Raw genomic sequence first — 26,794 nt, 5'->3', positions numbered from 1 at the left:
AGGTATCTGCTTGGGGGGGATATAGACAGCTGTGACTATAATCGAAGAGAATTTCATTGGAAGATAATGCGGTCGGCATTTGATATTAAGGAATTCTAGGTCAGGTGAACAAAAGGACTTGAGTTCCTGTATGTTGTTGTGATTACACCATTAGTTGTTAATCATAAGGCATACACCCCCACCCTTCTTCTTACAGAGAGATGTTTGTTTCTATCAGCGCGATGCGTAAAGAAACCGGGTGGCTGTACCGACTCTGACAACGTATCCCGAGTGAGCCATGTTTCCTTGAAACAGAGAATGCTACAATCTCTGATGTCTCTCTGGAAGGGAACTCGTGCCCTAATTTCGTCCACCTTGTATCTAGAGATTGGACATTGGCGAGTAATATGCTCGGAAGCGGTGGATGGTGTGCTCGCCTTCTGAGTCTGACCAGTTGGTGGGGCAAACTCAGCCATTTTATTTTTACGCATGCTAGTAAAGCCACTACACAACACTAAACTATACATTAATTGCACTATAACAGTGACAAAGAGTGTCCATAAACTGTTAGAGTCTACATAAAGCTGTCCCAACAGCAGAGCTTTCCTTTTAGCAACATGGAGTGAATCCTTACCACTGCTACACCTAATATGGCTGACTTGCTTAAATAAATAACGTTTCTACTGACTCCTTGTGGATTTGTGTAAGTCGATAAGAACTACATTCTCCAACAATCATGAACCATACACAAACATTATTACATTCATGTTCAGCAAATTCATAATGTGTGTTCTTATATCATTATCACTTAGCTCCAAGTATAAGCAAGTGCAAGCAAACAAGCTGTGACAAGGTAGGCCTATTCATTCAGCACTTTCAAAATGGACACCAACAGAAATTGTGAGTCCATGTAACTTACTATGTGATTTGTTAAGACAAATTTTACTCCTGAACTAATTTAGGCTTGGCTAAACAAAGGGGCTGAATACTGATTAATCAACTATATTTTAGTTATGCATTTTTTTGTTATCTTAAAAAATATTTTTTAAGTCTTCCGCTTTGACATTACAGAGTATTTTGTGTACATTTGACAACAAATGTCAATTAAATCCATTTGAATCCCACTTTGTAACACAATAACATTTGAAGAAACCCCAGGGGTCTAAATAATACTATAGCAAGTTATTACTTTACTCACATTTTCTTTTTTCCAGTGTAACCGATGTGAAACGGCTAGCTAGTTAGCGGTGGTGCGCGCTAATAGCGTTTCAATCGGTGACGTCACTTGCTCTGGGACCTTGAAGTAGTTGTTCCCCTTGCTCCGCAAGGGCCCCGGCTTTTGTTGCGTGATGGGTAACGATGCTTCGTGGGTGTCAGTTGTCGATGTGTGCAGAGGGTCCCTGGTTCGAGCCAAGGTAGGGGTGAGGAGAGGGACGGAATCTATACTGTTACACCAGCACCTGAACAAATTTAATATTTGATTTTTCAGAAACTACAGAGACCAAAACCCACTAAACCCCCTTTGTGACCGAGGAATTCAAGAAATGCCCAGATCCCTCTCCACTTCTTGGTACATGGTAACATGGAAAACAATAAATACAATTCCCTATCAATACCAATAGTACTGATACCACTTCTAAAGGCATCAAGTCGCCACATGAATAGATTAAGTTCATTTAACGTCACTTTTCTCCTGACCTGCAGTGGGGCCTCTCAGGGTGGAGTTCTCTACGCCTGTCAGCTTGGACACAGTGTGGAAGGAGAACCCAGGTCTGCAGGGAGGAGGTCGCTACAAACCACATGACTGCATCGCCCTCCAGAAGGTTGCTCTCAACATCCCCTTCCGCCATCGTGAAGGGCACCTCAAGTTCTGACTCCACTACCTCCATCCTGTCTTACAGCGCCAACAGCTGAACTATGGCATCTATGTTATCAATGAGGTACAGTACAACACACATTTGGAAATGTAAAACTTAAATTTAACACTTACATTTAAACACTTGAATTAAACACTTAGGGCCTGTTTCCCGGGAAACAGATTAAGCCTAGTCCTGCACTAAATAGATAATACAATGAAGATTATCCATTCAGCATGCTATTAAGACCAGAATTAGGCCTAATGTGTTTCCAGAAATATGGCCCTTAAATGACGTAGAGCCTGGTTCCTCTCTAGGTTCCTGCTTTTTTTAGTGAGTTTTTCCTAGCCACCATGCTTCTACATCTGCATTGCTTGCTGTTTGGGGTTTTAGGCTGGGTTTCTGTATAGCACTTTGTGACATGTTAAATCTACTGAATTAATAAGGGCTTTATAAATACATTTGATTGGTTTACAGTAAGATGTTTAATATTCATCTTGAGGATGCCTTTTACCTTTATTAGGATGGAGAGAACATGTTCAACAGGGCCAAGCTGGTGAACATTGGCTATGCTGAGGCCCTGAAAGAGTATGACTACGACTGCTTTGTGTTCAGTGACGTGGACATCATCCCCGTGGATGACCGCAACCCCTACAAATGCTTCAGCCAGCCCAGACACCTGTCTGTCTCCATGGACAAGTTTGGCTTCAAGTACGCGTGATGTCCTATTGCAGTGCCACAGTACGATGTCGACCTCGAAAGATAACCTTTATTTTTGAGTGAACTATCACTTTAAAGGATTAAATGCTGACCCAGGGGTTGTTAATGTTTCCTCATACCTACTGTATTACCCAGGGGGGGAAAGGACTCTAAGGGCTCGATGCAATCTGTATCGCTGAAGCAGTAGAGATTACCCCACTTAAATGTGAAGGTATTTCCCGATGGAACCGACATAGGCAGCGTTTCCCCGGGAATGCAGTCTCCACTAACACAGGAACATTGCTTTTAAATGTAACTCTGGCTACAAAGCAGAACTTTAGCGCTACGGATTGAATAGATCCCTAACACTTCTTCAATTCCCACCATCGGAGGCCACAGCACGACAGAACAGGAAACTATAATATGTCATAATATATATTTGACATTTAGCAAACACTTTTATCCAAAGTGACATGCATGCATGCATTTTGTTGGCACCGGGAATCCAACCCACTATTCTGACATTGCAAGCTCCGTGATCCACTCACGGAGCTGCAGTGGACCACCAAGGGAGAGCCCGTCATGTCCAATGCCTCAACCACGTGGCTATCACAGCTGCTCGCATATCTAGCATATCTGTTTTTTCTGATTGAGCATATCGATTTTTTGATTGTCTTCGTCACATCCATAGTTTACCCAATAATCAGTTCTTTGGTGGTGTCTCATCGTTGAGTAAGGAGCAGCGTCATTGTCACGCCCTGACCTTAGTTATCTTTGTTTTCTTTATTATTTTGGTTAGGTCAGGGTGTGACAAGGGTGGTTTGTTTAGTTTTTGTATTGTCTAGGGGTTTTCTAGTCTAGGTGTTTATATGTCTATGGTTGCCTAGATTGGTTCTCAATCAGAGGCAGCTGTTTATTTTTGTTTCTGATTGGGAACCATATTTAAGTAGCCATACTCCTTGGTTATTTTGTGGGTTGTTATTCTATGTTTAGTTGCCTGTTCTGCACTAGCCATATTGCTTCATGGTTAGTTATGTTCAGTGTTCGTTCTTCTATTAAATAAGTATGTTCGCTTACCGCAATGCGCCTTGGTCTCCACTTTATGACGACCGTGACAGTCATGAAATTCAACGACTTTCCGAGCAGCTACTGGGGCTGGGGTGGTGAAGATGATGACATTTTCAACAGGTAAGAAAATGTTTAACCTCCTAAACATGTACCACATCGTAACTCTTGATCTTACTAACTTTTGCCTGCTCATAAAATCACGTGATGCACACTGGATGATGTCATCAGTATCTCCGGATGATGTCATCGGAAACACATCTTTCACTTAACACTTATCTTTTCAACTAAAAAAACATAGAAACCTGCCTTTGCCACATTATGTTGACATTGCGGTGGTGCTGGAGAGGATGCTTTTTGTTAAAACGTTTTAGGTTTTTTTCTTCTCTTAATCAATTTAATCAAATTCCTTTCACTGGTCTTATTTCCATAGGGTGAATAACAGAGGAATGTCCATCCCTCGTCCGGACGGAGTAGTCGGAAAATGCCGGAATGATCCGTCACGAAAGAGACAAAAATAACAACGACAGTCCTCAGAGGTAAAGCTTTAGAACAACCGCATTCACTAAGTTCCCCCTCAAGTTTTGAACTACCACCTGTTCCCCAACTATACTCCAAATGTTGATGACAGTTGCTTATTTTGCCCTGCAGGTTCAAGAGAATAGATCATTACGTTAAAGACGATGGATACTGATGGCCTCCACTCTCTCGAGTACGAAGTTGTCGCAGTTGAAAAGCATGACCTGTTTACAAAGACTACAGTTGTTGTGGGAATGACACCCAAAGATAAAGAAGACGAAGAGATGAACTAGCAGGGCCGGATCTTGGGCCTGACTAATCGGTGTCTGTATGTAGCCTCGCTACTTTTATAGCCTCGCTACTGTTTTCCACTGTCTTTTTACTGTTTTTATTTCTTTATTTATCTATTGTTCACCTAATACCTTTTATGCACTATTGGTTAGAGCCTGTAAGCATTTCGCTATAAGGTCAACTACACCTGTTGTATTCGGCGCACGGGACAAATAAACTTTGATTTAAATGTGCCGTTTGCTCATGTTATTCTACACATTTTTCCATGATGCTGAGAGAATGTTGCAGGTTTAACGTTTTGCTATGACGCTGAGAGAATGTTTCAGATTTAAAGTTATTTTCTGGCAATTCTACATATTTGTCCACAGCTTATGACATGTTAATATGCTGTCTGGGGGGCCGCTGACCTCCAGTGGGCCTTCTGGGGGTTGGGGTCCCCGGGGGCGGTGCCCGTTCGTAAATCCGGCCCTGTGAAGAAGGCAGGAACCACTTGTAATGAGGTCAAGGAAACTGCCCAGAACAGAGTTAACTGGAGATGCACCATTGAGGCCCTTTGTTCCACTAGGAGCTGAAAGAAGTCAAGTAAGTGAAGTCAAGGGGAGGCCTGTGTCAATAGAGTATGTAAACGTCTGTCACCTGTGCGTACAGTACGAGAGGTGCTGAGTAAAGAGGGCAGCAGCGCACAATCTATTGCATTAACCAATAACCTATTGCAGAGGCTGCAGCGGTTATAATGCAACACTGTAGAAACGTAACATCTACTGACTGACTTAGTATGAATCTTTGAGGTGTCATGATGTCCACCTACTAATTGGCCCGTTTGACCCTCAAGCTGCCCGATTGGCAGAGCTTTGTGCAGTACTGCTTTCACCGTAATCCTAATGCAAGTTTCCAACTCTGAAATAACCCCCCTCCAAGTTCCAATTACAACTGGGGAAAGTCTGAGGTGATTTTGATACCCACGTTTACGAGTTGTGATATTTCAGCTCTGATCATTCACCTTTTCAAGGAGCATTTGAAGGCAGCTTTACTTTTGGTTTACAAATACTGTATTTTTGCTCTACACTAGTGTACATCAAGCAAGGGCTATGGAATGTAAAGTTTTCAGAGATGCTTTTTGATATGGTTGTTGATCGAATGTGCTGCCTTTCCTCTTAAGTTATTTTCTGTGAAAATCTGAACTTTCGTTTTGTTAATGGGTTATTATAGTGTGGCTACCGTGTGAGTCATTGGGAAACTCCAACAAACAATTAGAAAATGTTCAATATTTCAAAATAAATACATTTGCCAATTAATTTATCTGGTCATGATGATGTCATTTGTTTGGTGATGTCAGACCCCACTTAGCAGCTCTCCTCCATGACCAAGAGGTCCATTCTGGTCTCCCTGTAGAGAAAGGAATGGGGGGGACAGATTTAGGATCTTAATTTTATCACTATTTTGTTGCTGAATTTTCCAGGAAATGCAAACTTGTAGTGTATTTGAGTTTTAAAGGCTTCTAAAGTTTGTAATTTCAAAAATGTGCCAACCCCTACAAAAATGTCCATTCAGTATAATTCACATTTCCTGTTGCTGCAGGATTTTTTTCCTGCTGTAGCAAACTAGCTCAAATTAAGATCCTACATCTGTAGTATCTGTGTGTCATTATCAAGGTTTCCATCCAATTGGCGACAGGTTCTAAATATTCTAAAATCTGCGTAAAGAAAATAAGCATATTTTCCCACCAGTGGTGTGTTTCCACCAAACGGACTTGTTTCAGATCAAATTCAGTAAGTGATGACGTAGTGCACACAAGTTCAATGTGTTTACATCACATGTTCAACTCTACCGATAGTTTTGTCACAAACTATTGCATTAAATAGCAAATGTGCCTAGACAACAGCTTGCAGACACAGTGCGGGTAGGCTGTATGGGTAGGCTAGTTGTTACGGTTTTCTTCTGGTGAAAGAAAGGCTGACAAACGCAGCGTGGTTATTTATAAACATCTTTAATAAAGATGATAACGTGAACAATAAGAAAACGTGGAAAACCGAAAACAGTCCTAACTGGTGCAAAACACAGAGACAGGAACAAACACCCACAAGAGACCTAAAGAATATGGCTGCCTAAATATGGTTCCCAATCAGAGACAACGATAACCACCTGCCTCTGATTGAGAACCACTCCAGGCAACCATAGACTTACCTAGAATAACTAAACACAATCCCAAAAACTACAAAACCCCTAGACAAGACAAACACATAATCACCCATGTCACACCCTGGCCTAACCACAATAATAAAGAAAACACAAAATACTAAGGCCAGGGCGTGACACTAGTCTATATGATGAGATTACTATGGATAAGAGCAAGAATAATTTTACTTGTCAAACGGCAGTCAAGCATTGATCATCTTGTCACCAAAATAAGACCCTCGATAGGTATTGGAAAGGAGCATCAAGGTCATCTTGCACTTTCACCATCCTGTGATGTTCATAATTGATTTAATCTGTATCCTAATAATCTGCATGCTTTCCCGAATTGTAGTGGGAGTACCACACACCATATCATTGCGTGACTTCAAGTTTACTTTGATATTATGGTTATTATGTCAATATTTACGCTTAAAGACGTTTCCACCACCATTTCTCGCATAATTCATTATACGACACAAAAAGATCCCACCATGGCCAACAAATTAGGCCTATCTGTCTGCATTTATACAATTTTACCTAAACTACCTGTTTCCATCACAGCTGTAATGATTTAAAAAAATATATGGTTTGACTTTACTCGTATAAACTGTGGATGGAAACGTGGTTCCAGAAGCGCCTTAGTGGGCACAACGTTACATTGTAGGAGCCTACAGAATGTGGATTTTCCTTAAATACTGGTTTGATTGAATTCAGTCCCTTGTACTTCAGTGTTTTACTGGACATGTTAAGTGTTGTTGCTGTAAACTGACTCTCTCAGCCTTATAGTGACAATGTTGGACAGGGCTGTGAGAAAGGAGCAGCTGTGTTCCAGGGAAATCGTTCAAATTCTTTTTGTGTTTCAACTTGTCCGGAATGCCTGATGGGCAGGGTTTTGGAAATAGCCTAGCCCAGTTTAAGTATCTGAAATGATTTCAAACAATGCTTAACCCAGGTATGTACAGTACTCACTGTCTCTGAACACAGAGTGCACACTCATTGGGGTAGGTGTTGCCATCGGTGCCATACACATGAGCCAAGTTTATAGGGCAAGCTAGGATCTCCCCCATATCACCACAAGATGGCTGCAAAACAATATCACATTACTGTTAAAACCAAGAGCATGGGCAGTCAGGAGAGTGTAATTGCTACATAATGCTCAGTTAGAAATGCATTGTGTAGAACAAGTCTGAATGATATGATTGCATGTGGTGTAGAATAGGGATTGATTGTGTCAGCTCTATTGATTACATTTCTATCTGCTGCAACATTCTGAATGTTTTATGAAACTGAATTCACAGAATAGGGTGAAATTGTCCCTAGATGCTGATCTTGGGTTTTGCGTTTTCCCTGCTAATGGTTAAAGTTATTATTAGGGTAGGGGAAGATGATCCTTGATCTGTACCTAGGGGAAACTTCAACCAAACTGAATTCACACTAGGTTTAGTTAAAGAAGCAGCAATTACATTCAACATTAAGCATGTTAAGATCAGCCTTACCTTTCTGTAAAGTCCAGAGTTTTCTTCTTCTGCGCCTGAAGAAAACAAATAGTATGTTACAATGTTTTTCAAATCCCCTCAAGAATGTTATTACAATGTCAGACCATGGAGGTTTAGATAACATCATACACATTTAACCACAATCTCATGTACTGTACATTAAAACTGGTATATCATCTGGCCACCTAGCCATTATAGTTTCAACATAGTTTCATAGTCCCTTCAATTGAATAAACTTTATTAAACCCCTATAACGACACAAGGCGAGACCCAAATGCAGACACAGGAGGCAGATGGTTTGAGCTCTGGTATTTATTATAATCCAAGGGATAGTCGAGAATTTCAATAAGCATTTCTCTACGGCTAGCCATGCTTTTCTCCTGGCTACCCCAACCCCGGCCAACAGCTCTGCACCCCCCGCAGCTACTTGCCCAAGCCTCCCCAGCTTCTCCTTCACCCAAATCCAGATATCAGACGTTCTGAAAGGGCTGCAAAACCTGGACCTACACAAATTAGCTGCGCTAGACAATCTGGACCCTCTCTTTCTAAAATTATCCGCCGCCATTGTTGCAACCCATATTACTAGTCTGTTCAACCTCTCTTTCGTATTGACCGAGATTCCTAAAGATTGGAAAGCTGCCTGTGGGCATCCCCTTCATCAAAGGGGATGACACTCTAGACCCAAACTGTTATAGACCTATATCCATCCTGCCCTGCCTTTCTAAAGTCTTCAAAAGCCAAGTTAACAAACAGATGACTGAACATTTAGAATCCCACCGTACCTTCTCCGCTGTGCAATCCGGTTTCCGAGCTGATCACGGGTGCACCTCACCGTACTAAACAATATCATAACCGCCATCAATAAAAGTCTTCATCGACCTGGCCAGGGCTTTCGACTCTGTCAATCACCACATTCTTATCGTCAGAATCAACAGCCATGGTTTCTCAAATGACTGCCTCGCCTGGTTCACCAACTACGTCTTAAATAGAGTTCAGTGTGTCAAATTGGAGGGCCTGTTGTCCGGACCTCTGGCAGTCTCTATGGGGGTGCCACAGGGTTCATTTCTCGGGCCGACTCTTTTCTCTGTATATATCAACGATGTCGCTCTTGCTGCGGGTGATTCCTTGATCCACCTCTACGCAGACGACACCATTCTGTATACTTCTACCCCTTCTTTGGACACTGTGTAAACAAACCTTCAAACGAGCTTCAATGCCGTACAACACTCCTTCCGTGGCCTCCAACTGCTCTTAAACGCTAGTAAAACTAAATGCATGCTTTTCAACCGATCGCTGCCAGCACCCGCCCGCCCGACTAGCATCACTACTCTTAGAATATGTGGACAACTACAAATACCTAGGTATCTGGCTAGACTGTAAACTCTCCTTCCAGACTCACATTAAACATCTCCAATCCAAAATTAAATCGAGAATTGGCTTCCTATTTCGCAACAAAGCATCCTTCACTCACACTGCCAAACATACCCTCGTAAAACTGACTATCCTACCGATCCTCGACTTCGGCGATGCCATTTACAAAATAACCTCCAACACTCTACTCAGCAAACTGGATGCAGTCTATCACAGTATCATCCATTTTGTCACCAAAGCCCCATATACAGTAATACCCACCACTGTGACCTGTATGCTCTCGTTGGCTGGCTCGAGGTCAGGGGCAGGCAGAGTGGTCAGGTAGGCGGGCTCAAAGTCAGGGCAAGCAAGGGTCAAAACCAGGAGGACGAGAAAAAGAGAGACTGGGAAAAAACAGGAGCTGAGAGAAAAACGCTGATTGACTTGGCAACAAGACAAACTGGCACAGACAGGTTACTTTCTTTATTTCCTATTCATGTATTATCTGGTGATGATGATGTGATTTGTGTGTCGATGTCAGACCCTCCTAGCAACTCCCTTGCCTGACGACTATAAGGTGAATAAGACCAGGGATATGGGCAGTCAGGAGAGGTGTAACGTTAAATAACGCTCAGTTAGAAATGCATTGTGTACAACAGGTATGATATTATTGCATGTCATATAGAATAGGGGTTGATTGTGTCAGGCTCTATTGATTACATTTCTATCTGCTGACACATTCTGAATATTTCATTCCACTGAATTCACAGAAAAGGGTGAAGTTGCCTGTTGCCTCTAGACGCTGATATTGGGTTTTGTGTTTTTCCCAGCTAATGATTAAAGGGCAATTCCGCCACTTTTCAACCATGGTGGAGTTATTGCCTACAAAAAGACACCATTAATATTTATCTGTTTTACATTTTGAATTAGAGTAAGTAGTAGTACACACAATTTTTATTTATTTTATTTAACCTTTATTTAACTAGGCAAGTTAAGAACAAATTCTTATTTAGAATGACGGCCTACCAAAAGGCAAATCGCCTCCTGCGCAGAAGGGGGCTGGGATTTAAAATAAAAAATAAATTAAATTAAAATATAGGATAAAAAACACAACACGACAAGAGAGACAACACTACATAAAGAGAGACCTAAGACTGCAACATAGCATGGCAGCAACACATGACAACACAGGTATGGTAACAACACAACATGACAACAACATGGTAGCAACACATCATGGTAGCAGCACAAAACAGGGTACAAACATTATACAAAAGGAGTTAGTTATCAGTATCTTTGCTAGGAGTACCAGCTAGCTAGCGCTACTAGCTAGACACTGATTAACTAGCGCTACTTACTAGCTAGATGATAGCTAGCCATTAGCTAGCTAGCACTAGCTAGGTAACAGCTAGAGCACAAGCAACAGTGGTTGCTTGGTTGTAGTGATTTTTGGCATTAACATTGTATCTGTCATATGTGCTCCCTCTCCGGCCTCTAGGTCACCAGGCTGCTCGTTATGGCACACACCTGTCACCATCATTACGCGCACCTGCGCGTCATCGGACTCCATCACTTCCCTGATTACCTTCCCGATATATGTCACTCCCTTTGATTCCTTCCTCAGGCGTCATTGTTTCTGTTCCTGTGTCAATTCTATGCGTCGTTCGTGTCTCTTATTTTTGTGTTGTGTTTATTTATTAAAACACTCACCCCCTGAACTTGCTTCCCAACTCTCAGCGCACATCGTTACAGTATCCCAATACTAAAATATAAACACAACATGTAAAATGTTGATCCCATGTTTCATGAGCTGAAATAAAAGATTCCAAACATTTTCCATATGAGCAAAAATCATATTTCTCAAAAATTTTGTGCACAACTTTGTTTGCATCCTTCTTAGTGAGCATTTCTCTTTTGCCAAGATAATCCATCCACCTGACAGGTGTGGCATATCAAGGCCATCCTAAAATGTGCAGTTTTGTCACGCAATACAATGCCACAGATGTCTCAAGTTTTGAGGGAGCGTGCAATTGGCATGCTGACTGCAAGAATGTCCACCAGAGCTGTTGCCAGAGAATTTAATGTTCATTTCTCTACCATAAGCCATCTCCAACGTCGTTTTAGAAAATTTGGCAGTACGTCCAATAGGCCTCACAACAGCAGACCACATATAACCAAGCCAAGCCAAGATGCTACCCAATGCTAATGTTTGATGGCCACTGGCACACTGGAGAAGTGTGCTCTTCATGGATGAATCCCGGTTTCAACCGTACCGGACAGATGGCAGATGAAATCGTGTGGGTGAGCAGTTTACTGATGTCAACGTTGTGAACAGAGTGCTCCATGGTGAAGGTGGGGTTATGGTATGGGCAGGCATAAGCTACGGACAATGAACAAAATTGCATTTTATCAATGGCAATTTGAATGCACAGAGATACCGTGACGAGACCCTGAGGCCCATTGTCGTTCCATTCATCTGCCGCCATCACCTCATGTTTCAACATGATAATGCATGGCTTCATGTCGCAAGGAACTGAAAACAATTCCTGGAAGCTGAACATTTCCCAGTTCTTCCATGGCCTGCATACATACCAGACAGGTCACCCATTGAGCATGTTTTGGATTCTCTGGATCGACATGTATCACAGTGTGTTCTAGGTCCCGTCAATATCCTGAAACTTCGCACAGCCATTGAAGAGGAGTGGGACAGCATTCCACAGGCCACAATCAACAGCCTGATCAACTCTTTGCGAAGGAGATGTATCGCTCTGCATGAGGCAGATGGTGGTCACACCAGATACTGACTGATCCATGCCCATACCTATTTTCAAAGGTATCTGTGACCAACAGATGCATATCTGTATTCCCAGTCATCTGAAATCCATAATATCCATAATACATTTATTTAATTTGCCTGATTACCGACGGATATGTGCGTAGCACACGGACTCCCTGGAACATGTTGAGAGTTCAGGTTGTGTGCCAACTAAGACATTAAAATACCATGCGCTTTGCGATTCGCAAACCAGCTGGCATCAGCATGCACAATCTGCAGCTGGATGCTTCTCAAAAAAGATGCTATCTAGAACCTAAAAGGGTTCTTCAACATTCCCCATAGGAAAATTCCCCATAGGAAACCTTTTCTGTTCCAGGTAAAACCCTTTTGCTTTCAGGTAAAATCTTTTTGGGTTGATGTAGAACCCTTTCCACCCTTTCAACATTGAACCCAAAATGGTTCTACCTGGAACCAAAAAGGATTGTCCTATGGGGACAGCCGAAGAACCCTTTTGGAAGCCTTTTTTTGAAGAGTTTAGATCTGTACATAGGGGAAACATCACCCCAAGCTGAATTCACAGACGGTTTTGGTTTAAGAAGCAGCACATACTACCGTTCAAAGGTTTGGGGTCACTTAGAAATGTCCTTGTTTTTAAAAGAAAATGACATTTTTGTCCCTTAAAATAACATCAAATTGATCAGAAATACAGTGTAGACATGGTTAATGTTGTAAATTACTATTGTAGCTGTTTTTTATTGGAATATCTACATAGGCATACAGAGGCCCATTATCAGCAACCATCACTCCTGTGTTCCAATGGAACGTTGTGTTAGCTAATCCAAGTTTATCATTTTAAAAGGCTAATTGATCATTAGAAAGCCCTTTTGCAATTATGTTAGCACAGCTGAAAACTGTTGTCCTGATTAAAGAAGCAATAAAACTGGCCTTCTTTAGACTAGTTGAGTATCTGGAGCATCAGCATTTGTGGGTTCGATTACAGGCTCAAAATGGCCAGAAACAAATAACTTTCTTCTGAAACTGTCTATTCTTGTTCTGACAATTGAAGGCTATTCCATGAGAGAAATTGCCAAGAAACTGAAGATCTCGTACAACTGTGTACTACTCCCTTCACAGAACAGAGCAAACTGGCACTAACCAGAATAGAAAGAGGAGTGGGAGGCCCCGGTGCACAACTGAGCAAGAGGACAAGTACATTAGTGTCTAGTTTGAGAAACAGACGCCTCACAAGTCCTCAACTGGCAGCTTCATTAAATAGTACCCGCAAAACACCAGTCTTAACGTCAACAGTGAAGAGGCGACTCTGAGATGCTGGGCTTCATTGCGGTGTTACAAAGAAAAAGCCATATCTCAGACTGGCCAATAAAAATAAAATATTAAGATGGGCACAAGAACACAGACATTGAACAGTGGAAGATGGGAAAAAAGTGTTATGGACAGACGAATCTAAGTTTGAGGTGTTAGGATCACAAAGAAGAAGATTCATGAGACACAGAAAAAATGAAAAGATGCTGGAGGAGTTCTTGCCGCCATCTGTCAAGCATGGTGGAGGCAAAGGGATGGTATGGGGGTTCTTTGGTGGTGGTAAAATGGGAGATTTGTACAGGGTAAAAGGGATCTTGAAGAAGGAAGGCTATCACTCCATTTTGCAACGCCATGCCATACCCTGCTTAATTGGAACCAATTTCCTCCTATAACAGGACAATGCCCCAAAGCACAGCTCCAAACTATGCAATAACTATTTAGGGAAGAAGCAGTCAGCTGGTATTCTTTCTATAATGGAGTGGCCAGCACAGTCACCGGATCTCAACCCTATTGAGCTGTTATGGGAGCAGCTTGACCGTATAGTAAGTAAGAAGTGCCCATCAAGCCAATCCAACTTGTGGGAGGTGCTTCAGGAAGCATGGGGCGAAATCTCTTCAGATTACCTCAACAAATTAGAATGCCAAAGGTCTGCAAGGCTGTAATTGCTGCATATGGAGGATTCTTTGATGAAAGCAAAGTTTGAAGGACACAATTATTATTTAATTTAAAAAATATATATTTAAATCATTATTTTTAACCTTGTCAACGTCTTGACTATATTTATTATTCATTTTGCAACTAATTTCATGTATGTTTTCATGGAAAACAAGGACGTTTCTAAGTGACCCCAAACTTTTCAACGGTAGTATACATTAAACATGACAAGATCAGCCTCACCTTTCTGTGAAGTCCAGAGTTCGCTTCTTTTGCGCCGGAAGCAAACAAACAGTATATTAAAATGTTTTTCCAGATCGCCTCAAGAATGTTATCACAATCAAATCAAATCAAATTATATTGGTCACATACACATATTCAACAGATGTTATTGCAGGTGTAGTGAAATGCAATGTCAACCCATGACAGTTTAAGACAACATCATACACATCTACCCATTATCTCATGGACTGTACATTAAAACTGGTATATCATCTGGCCATCCTAGCCATTATAGTTTCAACAAAGTTTCATCGTCCCTTGACTCCAGCAGATGGCTGAATCAAGACTTTCTCACAGTTACTGAAATACTCCATAGTTTAGTCAATGCTTTCTTTGAGTATTCGATTAAATTAAATTAAATGAAACCCTAAGATATCACACAGAAAAGAGGCTTACTTGACCTTCAAAGGTGACGAGGCGCATAACACACAGCATCATCACTACTTTTCCAGCCATGTTGTCAGTGGATAGACGGTGGAGGCTGCTGAGAGGAGAACGGCTCATAATAATGGCCGGAACTGAGAAAATGGAATAGCATCAAACACATGGAAACCAAGTGTTAGATATATTTGATACCATTCCACGGATTCCACTCCAGTAATTACCACGATCCCGTTCTCCCCAATTAAGGTGCCACCAACCTCCTGTGGTGGATAGACAGTGAGAGTGCCCCATCTCACAGTCTCTCACTGCTTATTATGAGGTTGACAGGTCTGCTGACAGGAAAGTGAGGTTGTGTCCTAAATAGAACCCTAGCCCTATGGGCCCTGGTCAAATGTGGTGCACTATATAGGGAACAGGGTGCCGTTTGAGACACAACCCTACTTTTCTTAGCCAAAGATTATGAAATACATGTTGCAGTGATGCAGTTCCATGGTTTTCCCCTTTATTTAACCAGGTAGGCCAGATGAGAACAAATTCTCATTTACAACTGCGATCTGGCCAAGATAAAGCAAAGCTGTGTGACACAAACAACAACACAGAACTACACATGGAATAAACAAACGTACAATCAATAACACAATAGAAAAGTCTATATAAAGTGTGTGAAAATGAGGTAAGATTAGGGGGGTAAGGCAATAAATAGGCCATAGTGGCAAAATATTTACAAATTAGCAATTAAACACTGGAGTGATAGATGTGCAGAAGATGAATGTGCAAGTAGAGATACTGGGGTGCAAAGGAGCAAAAAAATAAATAACAATATGGGGATGAGATAGTTAGGTGGGCTATTTACCGATGGGCTATGTACAGGTGCAATGATCTGTAAGCTGCTCTGACAGCTGATATTTAAAGTTAGTGAGGGAGATATGAGTCTCCAGCTTCAGTGATTTTTGCATTTCGTTCCAGTCATTGGCAGCAGAGAACTGGAAGGAAAGGCGGCCAAAGAAGAAATTGGCTTTGGGGCTGACCAGTGAAATATACCTGCTGGAGCGCGTGCTACAGGTGGGTGATGCTATGGTGACCAGTGAGCTGAGATAAGGCGGGGCATTACCTAGCAAAGACTTATAGATGACCTGGAGCTAGTGGGTCTGGCGACGAATATGTAGCGATGGCCAGCCAACGAGAGCATACAGGTCACAGTGGTGGGTAGTATATGGGGCTTTGGTGACAAAATGGATGGCACTGTGATAGACTGCATCCAATTTGCTGAGTGTTGGAAGCTATTTTGTAAATGACATCGCCAAAGTCATGGATCGGTAGGATAGTCAGTTTTACGAGGGTATGTTTGGCAGTGTGAGTGAAGGATGCTTTGTTGTGAAATAGGAAGCAGATTCTAGATTTAATTTTGGATTGGAGATGCTTAATGTGAGTCTGGACGGAGAGTTTACAGTCTGACCAGACACCTAGGTTTTTGTAGTTGTCCACATATTATAAATCAGAACCATCCAGAGTAGTGATGCTAGACGGGCGGGCAGGTGCGGGCAGCAATCGGTTGAAGAACATGCATTTAGTTTTACTTGCATTTAAGAGCAGTTTGAGGCCACGGAAGGAGAGTTGTATGGCAAAGAAGCTCGTTTGGAGGTTAGTTAACACAGTGTCCAAAGAAGGGCCAGAGGTATACAGAATGGTGTCATCTGCATAGAGGTGGATCTGAGAATCACTAGCAGCAAGAGCGACATCATTGATGTATACAGAGAAAAGAGTCGGCCCGAGAATTGAACCCTGTGGCACCTCATTAGAGACTGACAGAGGTCCGGACAACAGGCCCTCGGATTTGACACACTGAACTCTGTCTGAGAAGTGGTTGGTGAACCAGGCGAAGCAGTCATTTGAGAAACCAAGGCTGTTGAGTCTGCCGATAAGAATGCGGTGATTGACAGAGTCGAAAGCCCTGGCCAGGTCGATGAATAGGGCTGCACAGTATTGTCGATGGCGTTTATGATATCGTTTAGGACCTTGAGCTTGGCTGAGGTGCACACATGAACAGCTCGGAAAACAGATTGCATAGCGGAGAAGGTACGGTGGGATTCGAAATGGTCGGTGATCTGTTTGTTAACTTAGCTTTCGAAAGAAGTTAGAAAGGCAGTGTAGGATAGATATAGGTCTGTAACAACCGTTTGAGTTTTGAACCTTATTAAGTTATTGCTTTAGTGTTTCTGCAGCAACACTTTTGTAACGGGAATTTCCAGGTGAACAAAAAGGAGGTTAAACCAAAATAAGGTTAAATCAAAAAGTTCCTTATAAGGTTAATCAAAATCAATCCAGCTTAATCCAATAATTCAGGGACACACCTCCAGAACAGAAGCAGAGAAAATGTCTAACGGGCCACTTGGAGAGAGGCCCTTTACAGTATATTCTAATCTGACATTTGGCATAGGTCCCCAGACACTCAAAAAGTTCTACAGCTGCACCATCGACAGCATCCTGACCGGTTGCATCACCGCCTGGTATGGCAACTGCTTGGCATCTGACCGTAAGGCACTACAGAAGGTAGTGTGTACAACCCAGTACATCACTGGGGCCAAGTTTCGTCAAAGACTCCCGTCACCCAAGTTATAGACTGTTCTCTCTGCTACTGCACGGCAAGCGGTACCTAGGACCAAAAGGCTACCTAACAGCTTCTACCCACAAGCCATAAGACTGCTGAACAACAAATCAAATAGCCACCCAGACTATTTACATTGACCCCCCCCCTTTTTTTACACTGCTGCTACTTGCTGTTTATCTAGTCACTTTACAAATTACCTCAACTAACCTGTACCCCGCACATTGACTTGGTACCAGCACTCGTTTATTGCCTCATTATTGTTATGTACATTTCTTGTGTTACTTTTTGATTGACTAGATAAAAATAAAAATAAACTTTAGTTTATTTAGTAAATATTATATTAACTGTACTTCTTCAACTGCATTGTAGGTTTAAGGGCTTGTAAGAAAGCATTCCGTGATAAGGTCTACACATTTTATTTTATTTGATATATAAACCCTTCTCATAAAACATTATCAAGGTTTACACATAAAGGAGCGTATATGTCGCTTATGCTGGTATTGAATTTAAAGTTTTATTAAATCCAATTATTTTAAAATGTAGGCCGAAAGCGCCAGAGAACAATTAGAATGGCCATATAGGCTAAAACGTTTTCTAAGGAAAAAAAAATAGACGACCTCAAAGGCATCTATTTGGTCATTCTCCTGGAGTAAATTCAAACAAATCACAGCTTAGGGACTTGCAAATTAATAAAGACTACTAGGCAAGTACTACATAATGACTATGTTTGGGGCATTTTATTGAATAGTTTGCTAGTGCAGTTGCCTAGTAGGCTATGATTTCCTCGTTGTGGGCTTTTATTATAGAGGAAGCCACAGGTCCACTCACTGTCATGTTACTGCCATGAAGTGTTGTACACAACGTTCATTCACTCTCGGGAGCCTACGACCATTGATGGTCACAGCCACACAGCATAGGATGTTGGAGAAAATTATATTACCTTGTCTTTTAGCTTGGAACTATACTGATTTCGGCACAAAAAAAATAGAGTATTTTTTAAATTGCTTTTTTAATACGGTCGGTGCGTAAACGGATATGTATTTGTCACTACAGTTCCACATGTGACAGCCGCATTATGCTCGACTCATCTCTCAACTTTAGGCTGCGGAGGAAAGGCTGGACCGTGGTTGTAGTTTTAGGTGTTATTAATCTCTTAGTGGTTTTATTTAATTTAATGGGTTACTCGAATGGGTTGTCAGCAAACAAACAAATAAAGACACAGACGCGAATTGAAACAGCTTTTATTACCGTGACACTTCCACCGCAAGATAATGGACAACACGACCTTAATAACAGCGTTGTAATATTGCGAACTCCGAAGTTTAAGGATATACATTTACCCAATACAGCTACTACAACAACTACTAACACTACTTCTACTACAACTTTGTGGAATAAGTTTGAAAAATGTTCTGATCCGTCTCCTCATCTGGGTAAGTAAGCTATGATTTGATCAATTCATTTTAATTCAAGGGCTGGTATTTAATCAAAAATGCACAGCAGAAACATGACATTATATTGTATTGTACATGTAATTGTTATAAACACGTACGAGGACTCTTTATAACACATTAGCAGGCTATTTCCTTGCTGATTTTTTCTCCAATTCTTCTGTCATGCACATATGGACTGTATTTGTTCCCCTAATCAAGCATGGAACCTGAATCCAGATAGTTTGGCCTCCCAAGAAAATACATTCAAACTTTATATATTTAATCAAACTGTTTGGCCAAAAATAACAAGCAAATGAAATATATATAATTATCAGCCATAACATTCATGGGATCATTCTCTGGGATCTTCTCCAAACATATACCAAACATTAGGAACACCTTCCTAATATTGAGTTGCACCCCCTTCGTCCCGTATGCCCTCAGAACAGCTTCAATTCGTCAGGGAATTGACTCTACAAGGTGTCTGACACCAATGCTTCCCACAGTTTTGGGGAGTTTTGTCAAGTTGGCTGGATGTCCTCTGGGTGGTGGATGATTCTTCATACACACAGGAAACCGTTGAGCATGAAAATCCCAGCAGTGTTGCAGTTCTTGTTTCTGACACCTACTACCATACCCTGTTCGACACAAAAAATGTTGTCATGTCCATTCACCCTCTGAATGGCACACATACACAATCCATATCTCAATTGTCTCAAGGCTTTAATTAACCTGTCTCCTCCCCTTCACATAAGTGACATAAATAAGGGATCATAGCTTTCACCTGGATTCACCTTTTCAGTCTATGTCATGGAAAAAGCAGGTGTTCTTAATGTTTTGTATACTGGCACAGTCACATCAAACGTTGTATTATGTAATTATACATATATTACGTAGTTGTGTATCTCATATTAGGTCTATATTTCCTGGCTTTAAATGAAAGTTAATACGAGGAAAGATCTCTCGATTTATTTCATGTTAAGCCGAGCTGCATTGTGAAGTTTGCTCTCTGTTGCTGAAAATAACTATATGTTCTGTGTTCAGCTCAATCACGGCTCAGGGCAAATACTTTCAGCAGCATAGACTATACTTTTTTGTGGGGGGGGGGGCGAGATAACACACATTTCCTCTTAACCTCTGAACTGCCTGTTGCAAAGAAACAAGCATGAGATATACGTTAAGTCAGCACCATTTCCTTTGGATCTGTGCGTCAAATCAAATTCTATTGGTCACGTACACATGGCTAGCAGATGTTATTTCAGAGGGGTTGGGTTAAATGCGGAAGAAACATTTCAGTTGAAGGCATTCAGTTGTACAACTGACTAGGTATCCCCCTTTCCCTTTATTGTGAGTGTTACGAAATGCTTGTGTGTAAGCTAAATGCTTGTGTGTAAGCAAAATGCTTGTGACATCAATAAGGGATGCGTGCATGCGCGCGTGTGTGTGTGCGTGCGTGTGTGCATGCGTGCACGTGTGTTTGTGTGTGTGCTCTATTTTTCTACATGAGGTCAAAGGCTGAAAACGTTGAACAAAGAGAGAGCGAGATAGAGCTGGGAGTGATGGAGGTGTGAAGGCAGAAAGTGAAAAGGAAGTGAATGTGGTTGAGGAACAGGAAGAGGTGTGTGAGAGTTTATGAGAGATCAAGAGATCTGTTTCTCCTGACCTGCAGTGGGGCCTCTCAAGGTGGAGTTCTCTACGCCTGTCAGCTTGGACACAGTGAGGAAGGAGAACCCAGGTCTGCAGGGAGGAGGTCGCTACAAACCACAAGACTGCGCCGCCCTCCAAAAGGTTGCTCTAATCATCCCCTTCCGCCATCGCGACGATCACCTCAAGTTCTGGCTCTACTACCTCCATCCCATCCTTCAGCGCCAACAGCTGGACTACGGCGTCTACGTCATCAATCAGGTAAAGCCAGAGAAACCAGTCTAATCTCTGTGGTTTCATCTATTCACTGAACTCACCTTTCAGAGTCTGTCTGAACAAAGAATGCCGCTCGGTTGTCATGCATTTGTTTATTCATGCCTGAAGGTTTCCACACAAGTAACCTCCCACCCGTCATTGTAGATACGTGTGTCGCAACACAGTTACTAATCATTACTCAGGGTCTTTAAACCAAGGCTAAATCTCAATAAGCCTATCCTTGATTCCTTGTGTCCTCTCCAGCAATCCTTCACCCTCGCTTCCTACAGAAAATGTAAGAGGGATGAAAGAAGAGGAAACGTAAATGTACGGAACTACGAAATGATAGATTTGTAAGAAGTGCGAGGTTTGTGAGAAACTAAGAGAGCTCTGAGAGAGACACTGAGAGAGACACTGAAACAGGAGATAGACAGGCATCCAGCCCCAGCCCTCCAGCTTTCCAGCCCCAGCGCCCCAACTCCACACAAGCCCAGGCCTGTACTTTAAACACAGACATGGTTCAGCTGTGAGTTGAAGTTTATACTCACTATCTGTAAACCACCAGGTGTCTCTCACAGATAATCAGAGGGCACAGCCAAGTCACCGTGATGAACAAATGGAAGCCTTCGGTTTGCAAAACGGTTTGCAACATGGAGTGTCTCTATCAAATAACCGTGATGTCATCAAGTATGAGTTTATTCTAATGTATTGTTTTAAAGGACAACATATATTACATGTTATAAGAGGAACTAAACATGTTTGACAGACAGCCTCTAATTCCTGATTGTGTGGTATCTCAGGTCCATGTATTTCTGTTGGACGGTTTCTCCCGTGGGCAAAAGTTTGTAAGTTTAAGTCAACAGATTTAGTCATTGTGAAAGGATTTCAGACACAGATGCATCTTGCTGTCTTTGTAAACCGATTAGAAACCAGATATGGCAGTATGAGCGCCCATCCTACACTACTGGAAGAGAAAAGAGTCAATGGCTCGCTATAGAACGGCAAAGCACGCATATTTTCAGGCTATGCATTTACAATGTTAACAAACATTGGGGTAAAACCAGCTTATATTTTGGGTTCTGATGGAGTATGAAAGTTGAACTAAGCTCAAAGGCATTTATACGTTATATTCTTCAAGAATCAATGCATACCTATCCTTAATTTATAAATTCAAAATTGGATGTAGCAACTGCAGATTGCCCCCTTTAAAGCATGGACATGGTCAGGTATAGTAGTTTTCGGGATATAGCAGGCATCTCTAATTATGAAGATCAAACAAAGGCAACTGATTAAAGCAATTGTAGATGAGAGGGCATGCTTATTTAGCACAGCTGTGCTGCGATCACAGGTGCAAGGCGGATCCGAGTGCGGTTAGATCAGCGCAGCCGTGATAAAAAGAAAAAAAAGAAAGTTGTTTCGCACAACCTCGAGTGAACAATTGCTTTTCTACAACGGGTTACCAATTAGATAAAACACTTGATTTCGTTATGTATTCATAGGTTACTATTTCGTCCCTCAATTAAAATATAGGCCTAGTCCTGACACAAATCTTGGTTGCTAGCCAAACCGGCTGGTTGTTCATTCTATCAGTTAGGTTGCCGGAGCCGTGACCCACTCGTGAAGTCTTTTTGTTCCATATCAATGGACGCGACCCAGTCGTTCGGCCTAAATGTTTATGGCAACGCTCTTATCCCTTGCTTGCTAGCTAGCCAACTAAGGCTAACGCTGTCACGTCAAACTGTGTAGCCAGAATAACAGCAAAGTAGCTGTATTTTAGTTTGTTTAAGCTGTTTTCTATTGACATTTATTTGGATGCATCCATAACAATGAGCTAATGATGCACGATTTTCCCTGACATAGAACATTTGCTCTCCTGTCAGGGCACTGTTCAGAGGAGCTAGCCAACTACACAGCAACACAGTCACTTCAAACGGAAGCAGGAACGACCGCACACTAGCTGCATTTAATTTAGTTTGATTCATGATTTCGACGGGCTAGGAAAATATGTTTGTCTCGCCCTGACACCATTATCCTCATTGGGACAGTGGAGATAGAATTTCAACAAATGTCAGAGAGACCTACAACCCCCCCGTTGTTGCAAACCAAATGTAATGCCTCGATCAGACCGACATTGTTTGCGTTTTGGCACACCAGAAGTACATTCACTTCCAATGGAACGCTGCGTTTGCCTTGTATGCATAGACTTGACAATATTAGCAAAAGGTGAATGTTAAACTTTTATTGCACACATATAGAGTAACAATTTTGGATTACATAATGGGGAAGTTTGACTGCAGAATTGATTGCACAGCATTGATGTTACGACACTGTCGGTCTGATTGAGGCGTTAGGCTAGAATCACGGGAGATAATGTCTAGATCCTTTTTATAGTGGAAATCAAGTTAATGAATGACCTGTCTGGGCTGATGGGACAGTGGATGCGCAGTGATTTCTCGGATGGAACAGAAAGCAAGATGCCAATTTTTGCATTATAGGCTTACCCGTGCTAAACTGGTTATTTAGTATGGTTTAGACCATGTCTCGACCAACCTGTTGTAGAATTGTAACTTTAGATTTTTGTTTAAATAATCAAATTCAATATTATTTCATTTTTGTGATGTATTTGAATGACAGAATCACCACTTCGGCCCTAACTGTCAGCTGGTGACTACCACGCATTGATAGTGAAGAGTAGCCTACTCCTATGAAGATGCCATTGACAGTGTAGAGGAAAGAACTGTGTCCTTACATGACTTCTACAGGTGCTTCCTGTTCTTGAAACCAAAATAGCAGATAACGTCTCTCTGTCTCTCTCTCTCTCTCTTTCCCTCTCTCTCTGTTTCGCATTCTGACATACTAATAACTACTACTAACTCTGTTTCCACTCTCCTAGCACTGCATGTTTGCAACCAATCACATCTCTGCTAAAGTATGGTTGGGTTCTTCCAATGCTCGGTGGCTTTCTTCTTCTCCTTCTGCTTTCTCCTGAGGTAACTAAGTGTGACTGTTGGTATACTCCGCGGTTCTCTAACACGCTGTTGCTTAGTTTCTGACATTTCTTAAGGGGAAGTCCCTTGGTGTTTCTATTTAGTGTATTACATGATGGTTATGCAAATATTGTTTACTTTCCTCATATGAGATAAGGACAAAACCTGTCTGGGGCTCCTAGGGACGGTTTCGACAGACACACAGGAAGCATAGTCCGAGACTAAATTAATTTTTTAGACCAGGACTAGGCTTATTCTGTGTCCAAGAAGCGGGCCCCGAGTGACTGTCTTTTAGAAGGTGGTGCGTTGACCTGAAGTAATCTGTAAAAGAAAAAAGTAGTGAGTGCAGACCTTCCTTTTTTTTTTGTACTTTGCTCATATGCGAAGTTAGCTGGGTGTTGGGAAAGAGAACTGGCTGGAATGTAATGTTGCAGCTCAGTAGATCTTCAGGCTGTCAGTGACTTAGAAAACTGGTCTGGTTGCTTTTTAAAAATGTATTTAACTAGGGAAGTCAGTTAAGAACACATTCTTATTTACAACGATGGCCTAATCCAGCCAAACCCTAAACCAGACAATGTTGGCAAAATTGCTCACCGCCCTATGGGACTCCCAATCACAGCCAGTTGTGATACAGCCTGGAATCAAACCAGGGTCTGTCGTGACACCTCTAGCACTGAGATGCAGTGCTTTACACCGCTACGCCACTCGGGAGCCCAGTCTCAGTAAATCTTTAAATAGTTTACCCAACAATGGGAGATCTGTGACAGCTAAGAAGAACAAAAATACTTTCTATGTCTGTGATGTGGTCGCCCCACCTAGATAACTGTAAGTCGCTCTGGATAAGAGCGTCTGCTAAATGACTCAAATGCAAAATGCAAGAGTACATCAACTTGAAATCAATTTGCATATACCGGATTTTTTTTTAAATACACTTTTTGATGAATTAAACATGTTCTAAGGACAAACTTTATTAAATTATAAGTGAATATTTGGCAAATAATTTAGCGTACCCATGTTTTAAAAATTACTGTCATTTCTTCATTAGGATGGAGACGACACATTCAACAGGGCCAAGCTGATGAACATTGGCTATGCTGAGGCCCTGAAAGAGTATGACTACGACTGCTTTGTGTTCAGTGACGTGGACATCATCCCCATGGATGACCGCAACCCCTACAAATGCTTCAGCCAGCCCAGACACCTGTCTGTCTCCATGGACAAGTTTGGCTTCAAGTACGGCACAAAACTCAACCGACAACTTCTTTCTAATGCATCATCATCATTTTCATTAATTGGGACGCTTCCTCAATTCATACAATGAGTACATAGCTAGAAGAGTAGTAAACAAGTATATCTGTTTATGCTTAGCCTTCCCTTTTCATTACTTGGCTCTTTGTATGGGCCAGATGAGAAATATTTTGTCTTTGTCTCATCCATAGGTTGCCCTATAACCAGTACTTTGGCGGTGTCTCAGCGTTAAGTAAGGAGCAGTTCCTGGAAATCAACGGCTTTCCCAACAACTACTGGGGCTGGGGTGGTGAAGATGATGACATTTTCAACAGGCAAGACAGTGCATTCCAATCCAAACACACTTTTAAAGCATTACGGATGGGCCTATATTAAAGTCAGACTTGGCAAGGGGACATCATCCCTTTCTAATGTTACCGATGCATTGTATAATGCTCATGCAAAACACAATATATTCACCAGGGTGTTAGGGTCAGTCAATTCAGAAACTGAAATGGCAGTTTTTTTTCAATATTTTTTTTTTATAAACTGAAAAGGAGAAGCTGTTTACTTAAAAAGTTGTCACGTTTTTTAAAACTTAAATCACTTCCTGAATTGAATTAGAATTGACCCCAACCCTGAATTCCACAGTATTTCCAACATATATGCAAAGTCCATTATAATAATAAACTCTGATTTCCACAGGTTGAGCTCCAGAGGAATGTCCATCTCTCGTCCAGATGGCGAGGTCGGAAAATGCCGGATGATCCGTCACGAGAGAGACAAACTGAACGACCCAAATCCTCAGAGGTAAAGCTTTAGATCAGAACAACCACATTCAACAGGTTCCCCACAATGTTGTACCTTTAAAAAAGAAAATGTAGATTTTAAGGGGAAAGTTTTTATTTCTTCATGATAGCATCAGCATTGTTACTCAGCCATCCCAGCCAAGAAAATATTGGCTATTGTATGGCCCCAGAATTGACATATCAGTGCATCCCTAATATCTTCATAGGAGGATAGTAGACTGATGAGTCATTTCCTTTGCATCGCAGGTTTGACAGAATACAACGCACGAGACTGACGATAAATACAGATGGGATCAGCTCTCTCAAGTACAAAGTCGTCAAAGTGGAAAAGGATGCTCTGTTCACGAAAATCACAGTAGATGTGGGGAAACCTTAGTGAAAGTGGATAAATGTTAGTAGTTATTTTGCACATCACTTATCACAAGGTGGAGGACAGAGAAAGCACAGCGGAACCATGGAATGCAGTACTGAGAATACTCTGAATTCTCCGGAATGCGTGTATTTATTGTGGAAACAAATGGACAGCACTTGGATGAATGGGATGGCACAACAAGACCTCATAAATATCAGAGTGGATCAAAATGTTTGATCAACATGTTTGACTTCTAATGGCAGGCCACAAGGGAAGGGGCGTGGGACGAAGAAGTTATTTTGTATGTCATTTGTAATGAGTTGTCTTTGTGTAATTCTGTAAGGGAGAACTACTTGGTTTATATGTGTATATAAGTTGTATACCTTTGCATATAGTTAATACATATTTTATATATTGTTTCTTTCATTTTCGGCTAAGATATTTGAGATGATTATGGGTTTAATATATTTTGCGGAAATGTTTCCCATGTTTGAAACTGTGTGAAAGGTCTTAATCACAATCTAAAAGCAACGATTGGTTTGGTTACTTATATATATTTCTAAAAACATCACTTGTCTGCTGTGATTCTGTACGTTCACTACCTATGACATGATCACTTCCATGCTTCTT

The 26,794-nt window shown here is 41.5% G+C and overlaps 2 protein-coding genes, 1 long non-coding RNA gene and 1 pseudogene across 5 annotated transcripts in view; 2 read left to right on the top strand and 2 right to left on the bottom strand.

The window, feature by feature from the left end:
• stra6l (STRA6-like) overlaps window positions 1-1,818 on the bottom strand; it is a 33,131-nt gene extending 31,313 nt beyond the window's left edge. Inside the window, exons 1-2 of the mRNA XM_024412935.2 lie at window positions 1,678-1,818; window positions 1,178-1,379 (exon numbers count right to left, since the gene is read on the bottom strand). Coding sequence (XP_024268703.1) covers window positions 1,178-1,179 — 2 coding nt within the window. The 5' untranslated portion in view covers window positions 1,180-1,379; window positions 1,678-1,818. The remainder of the gene's footprint in view (window positions 1-1,177; window positions 1,380-1,677) is intronic.
• Window positions 1,329-3,616, top strand: LOC112245014 (annotated as a pseudogene).
• A 2,963-nt stretch (window positions 3,617-6,579) lies between these two features.
• On the bottom strand, window positions 6,580-8,914 carry LOC112245006. The gene is made up of 3 exons (XR_002952671.2): window positions 8,863-8,914; window positions 8,081-8,115; window positions 6,580-7,666 (listed from the first exon to the last, which is right to left on the bottom strand). It is a non-coding gene; the product is annotated as an uncharacterized LOC112245006 (long non-coding RNA).
• Window positions 8,915-18,295: 9,381 nt separating this feature from the next.
• LOC112245005 (beta-1,4-galactosyltransferase 1) lies at window positions 18,296-26,732 on the top strand. Of its 3 annotated transcripts, XM_024412936.2 has the most exons (7): window positions 18,296-18,890; window positions 20,560-20,795; window positions 21,054-21,116; window positions 24,822-25,009; window positions 25,216-25,338; window positions 25,709-25,813; window positions 26,059-26,732. In XM_024412936.2, exons 1-7 carry the CDS (start codon window positions 18,533-18,535, stop codon window positions 26,186-26,188), a joined length of 1,203 nt encoding a protein of 400 aa, XP_024268704.1. In that variant the 5' UTR covers window positions 18,296-18,532; the 3' UTR covers window positions 26,189-26,732. The 3 variants fall into 3 exon arrangements, with proteins under 3 accessions (XP_024268704.1, XP_024268705.1, XP_024268706.1); XM_024412937.2 differs by lacking the exon at window positions 21,054-21,116 and having other exon boundaries at window positions 18,299-18,890; XM_024412938.2 differs by lacking the exons at window positions 18,296-18,890; window positions 20,560-20,795; window positions 21,054-21,116 and adding an exon at window positions 23,579-23,779.
• The last annotated feature ends 62 nt before the right edge of the window (window positions 26,733-26,794 follow it).

Source organism: Oncorhynchus tshawytscha, linkage group LG11 (assembly GCF_018296145.1).
Source record: "Oncorhynchus tshawytscha isolate Ot180627B linkage group LG11, Otsh_v2.0, whole genome shotgun sequence".
In the NCBI taxonomy this organism is placed as follows: Eukaryota; Metazoa; Chordata; class Actinopteri; order Salmoniformes; family Salmonidae; genus Oncorhynchus; species Oncorhynchus tshawytscha.
This window is presented reverse-complemented; position numbering and strand designations above follow the sequence as displayed.

Coding starts and splice junctions, on each gene's coding strand:
- LOC112245005 (XM_024412936.2), top strand. CDS start 18,533: ATGCTCGACTCATCTCTCAACTTTAGGCTGCGGAGGAAAGGCTGGACC. Junction 18,891..20,559: donor TGATCCGTCTCCTCATCTGG/GTAAGTAAGCTA, acceptor CCTGACCTGCAG/TGGGGCCTCTCAAGGTGGAG. Junction 25,814..26,058: donor AACGACCCAAATCCTCAGAG/GTAAAGCTTTAG, acceptor TTTGCATCGCAG/GTTTGACAGAATACAACGCA.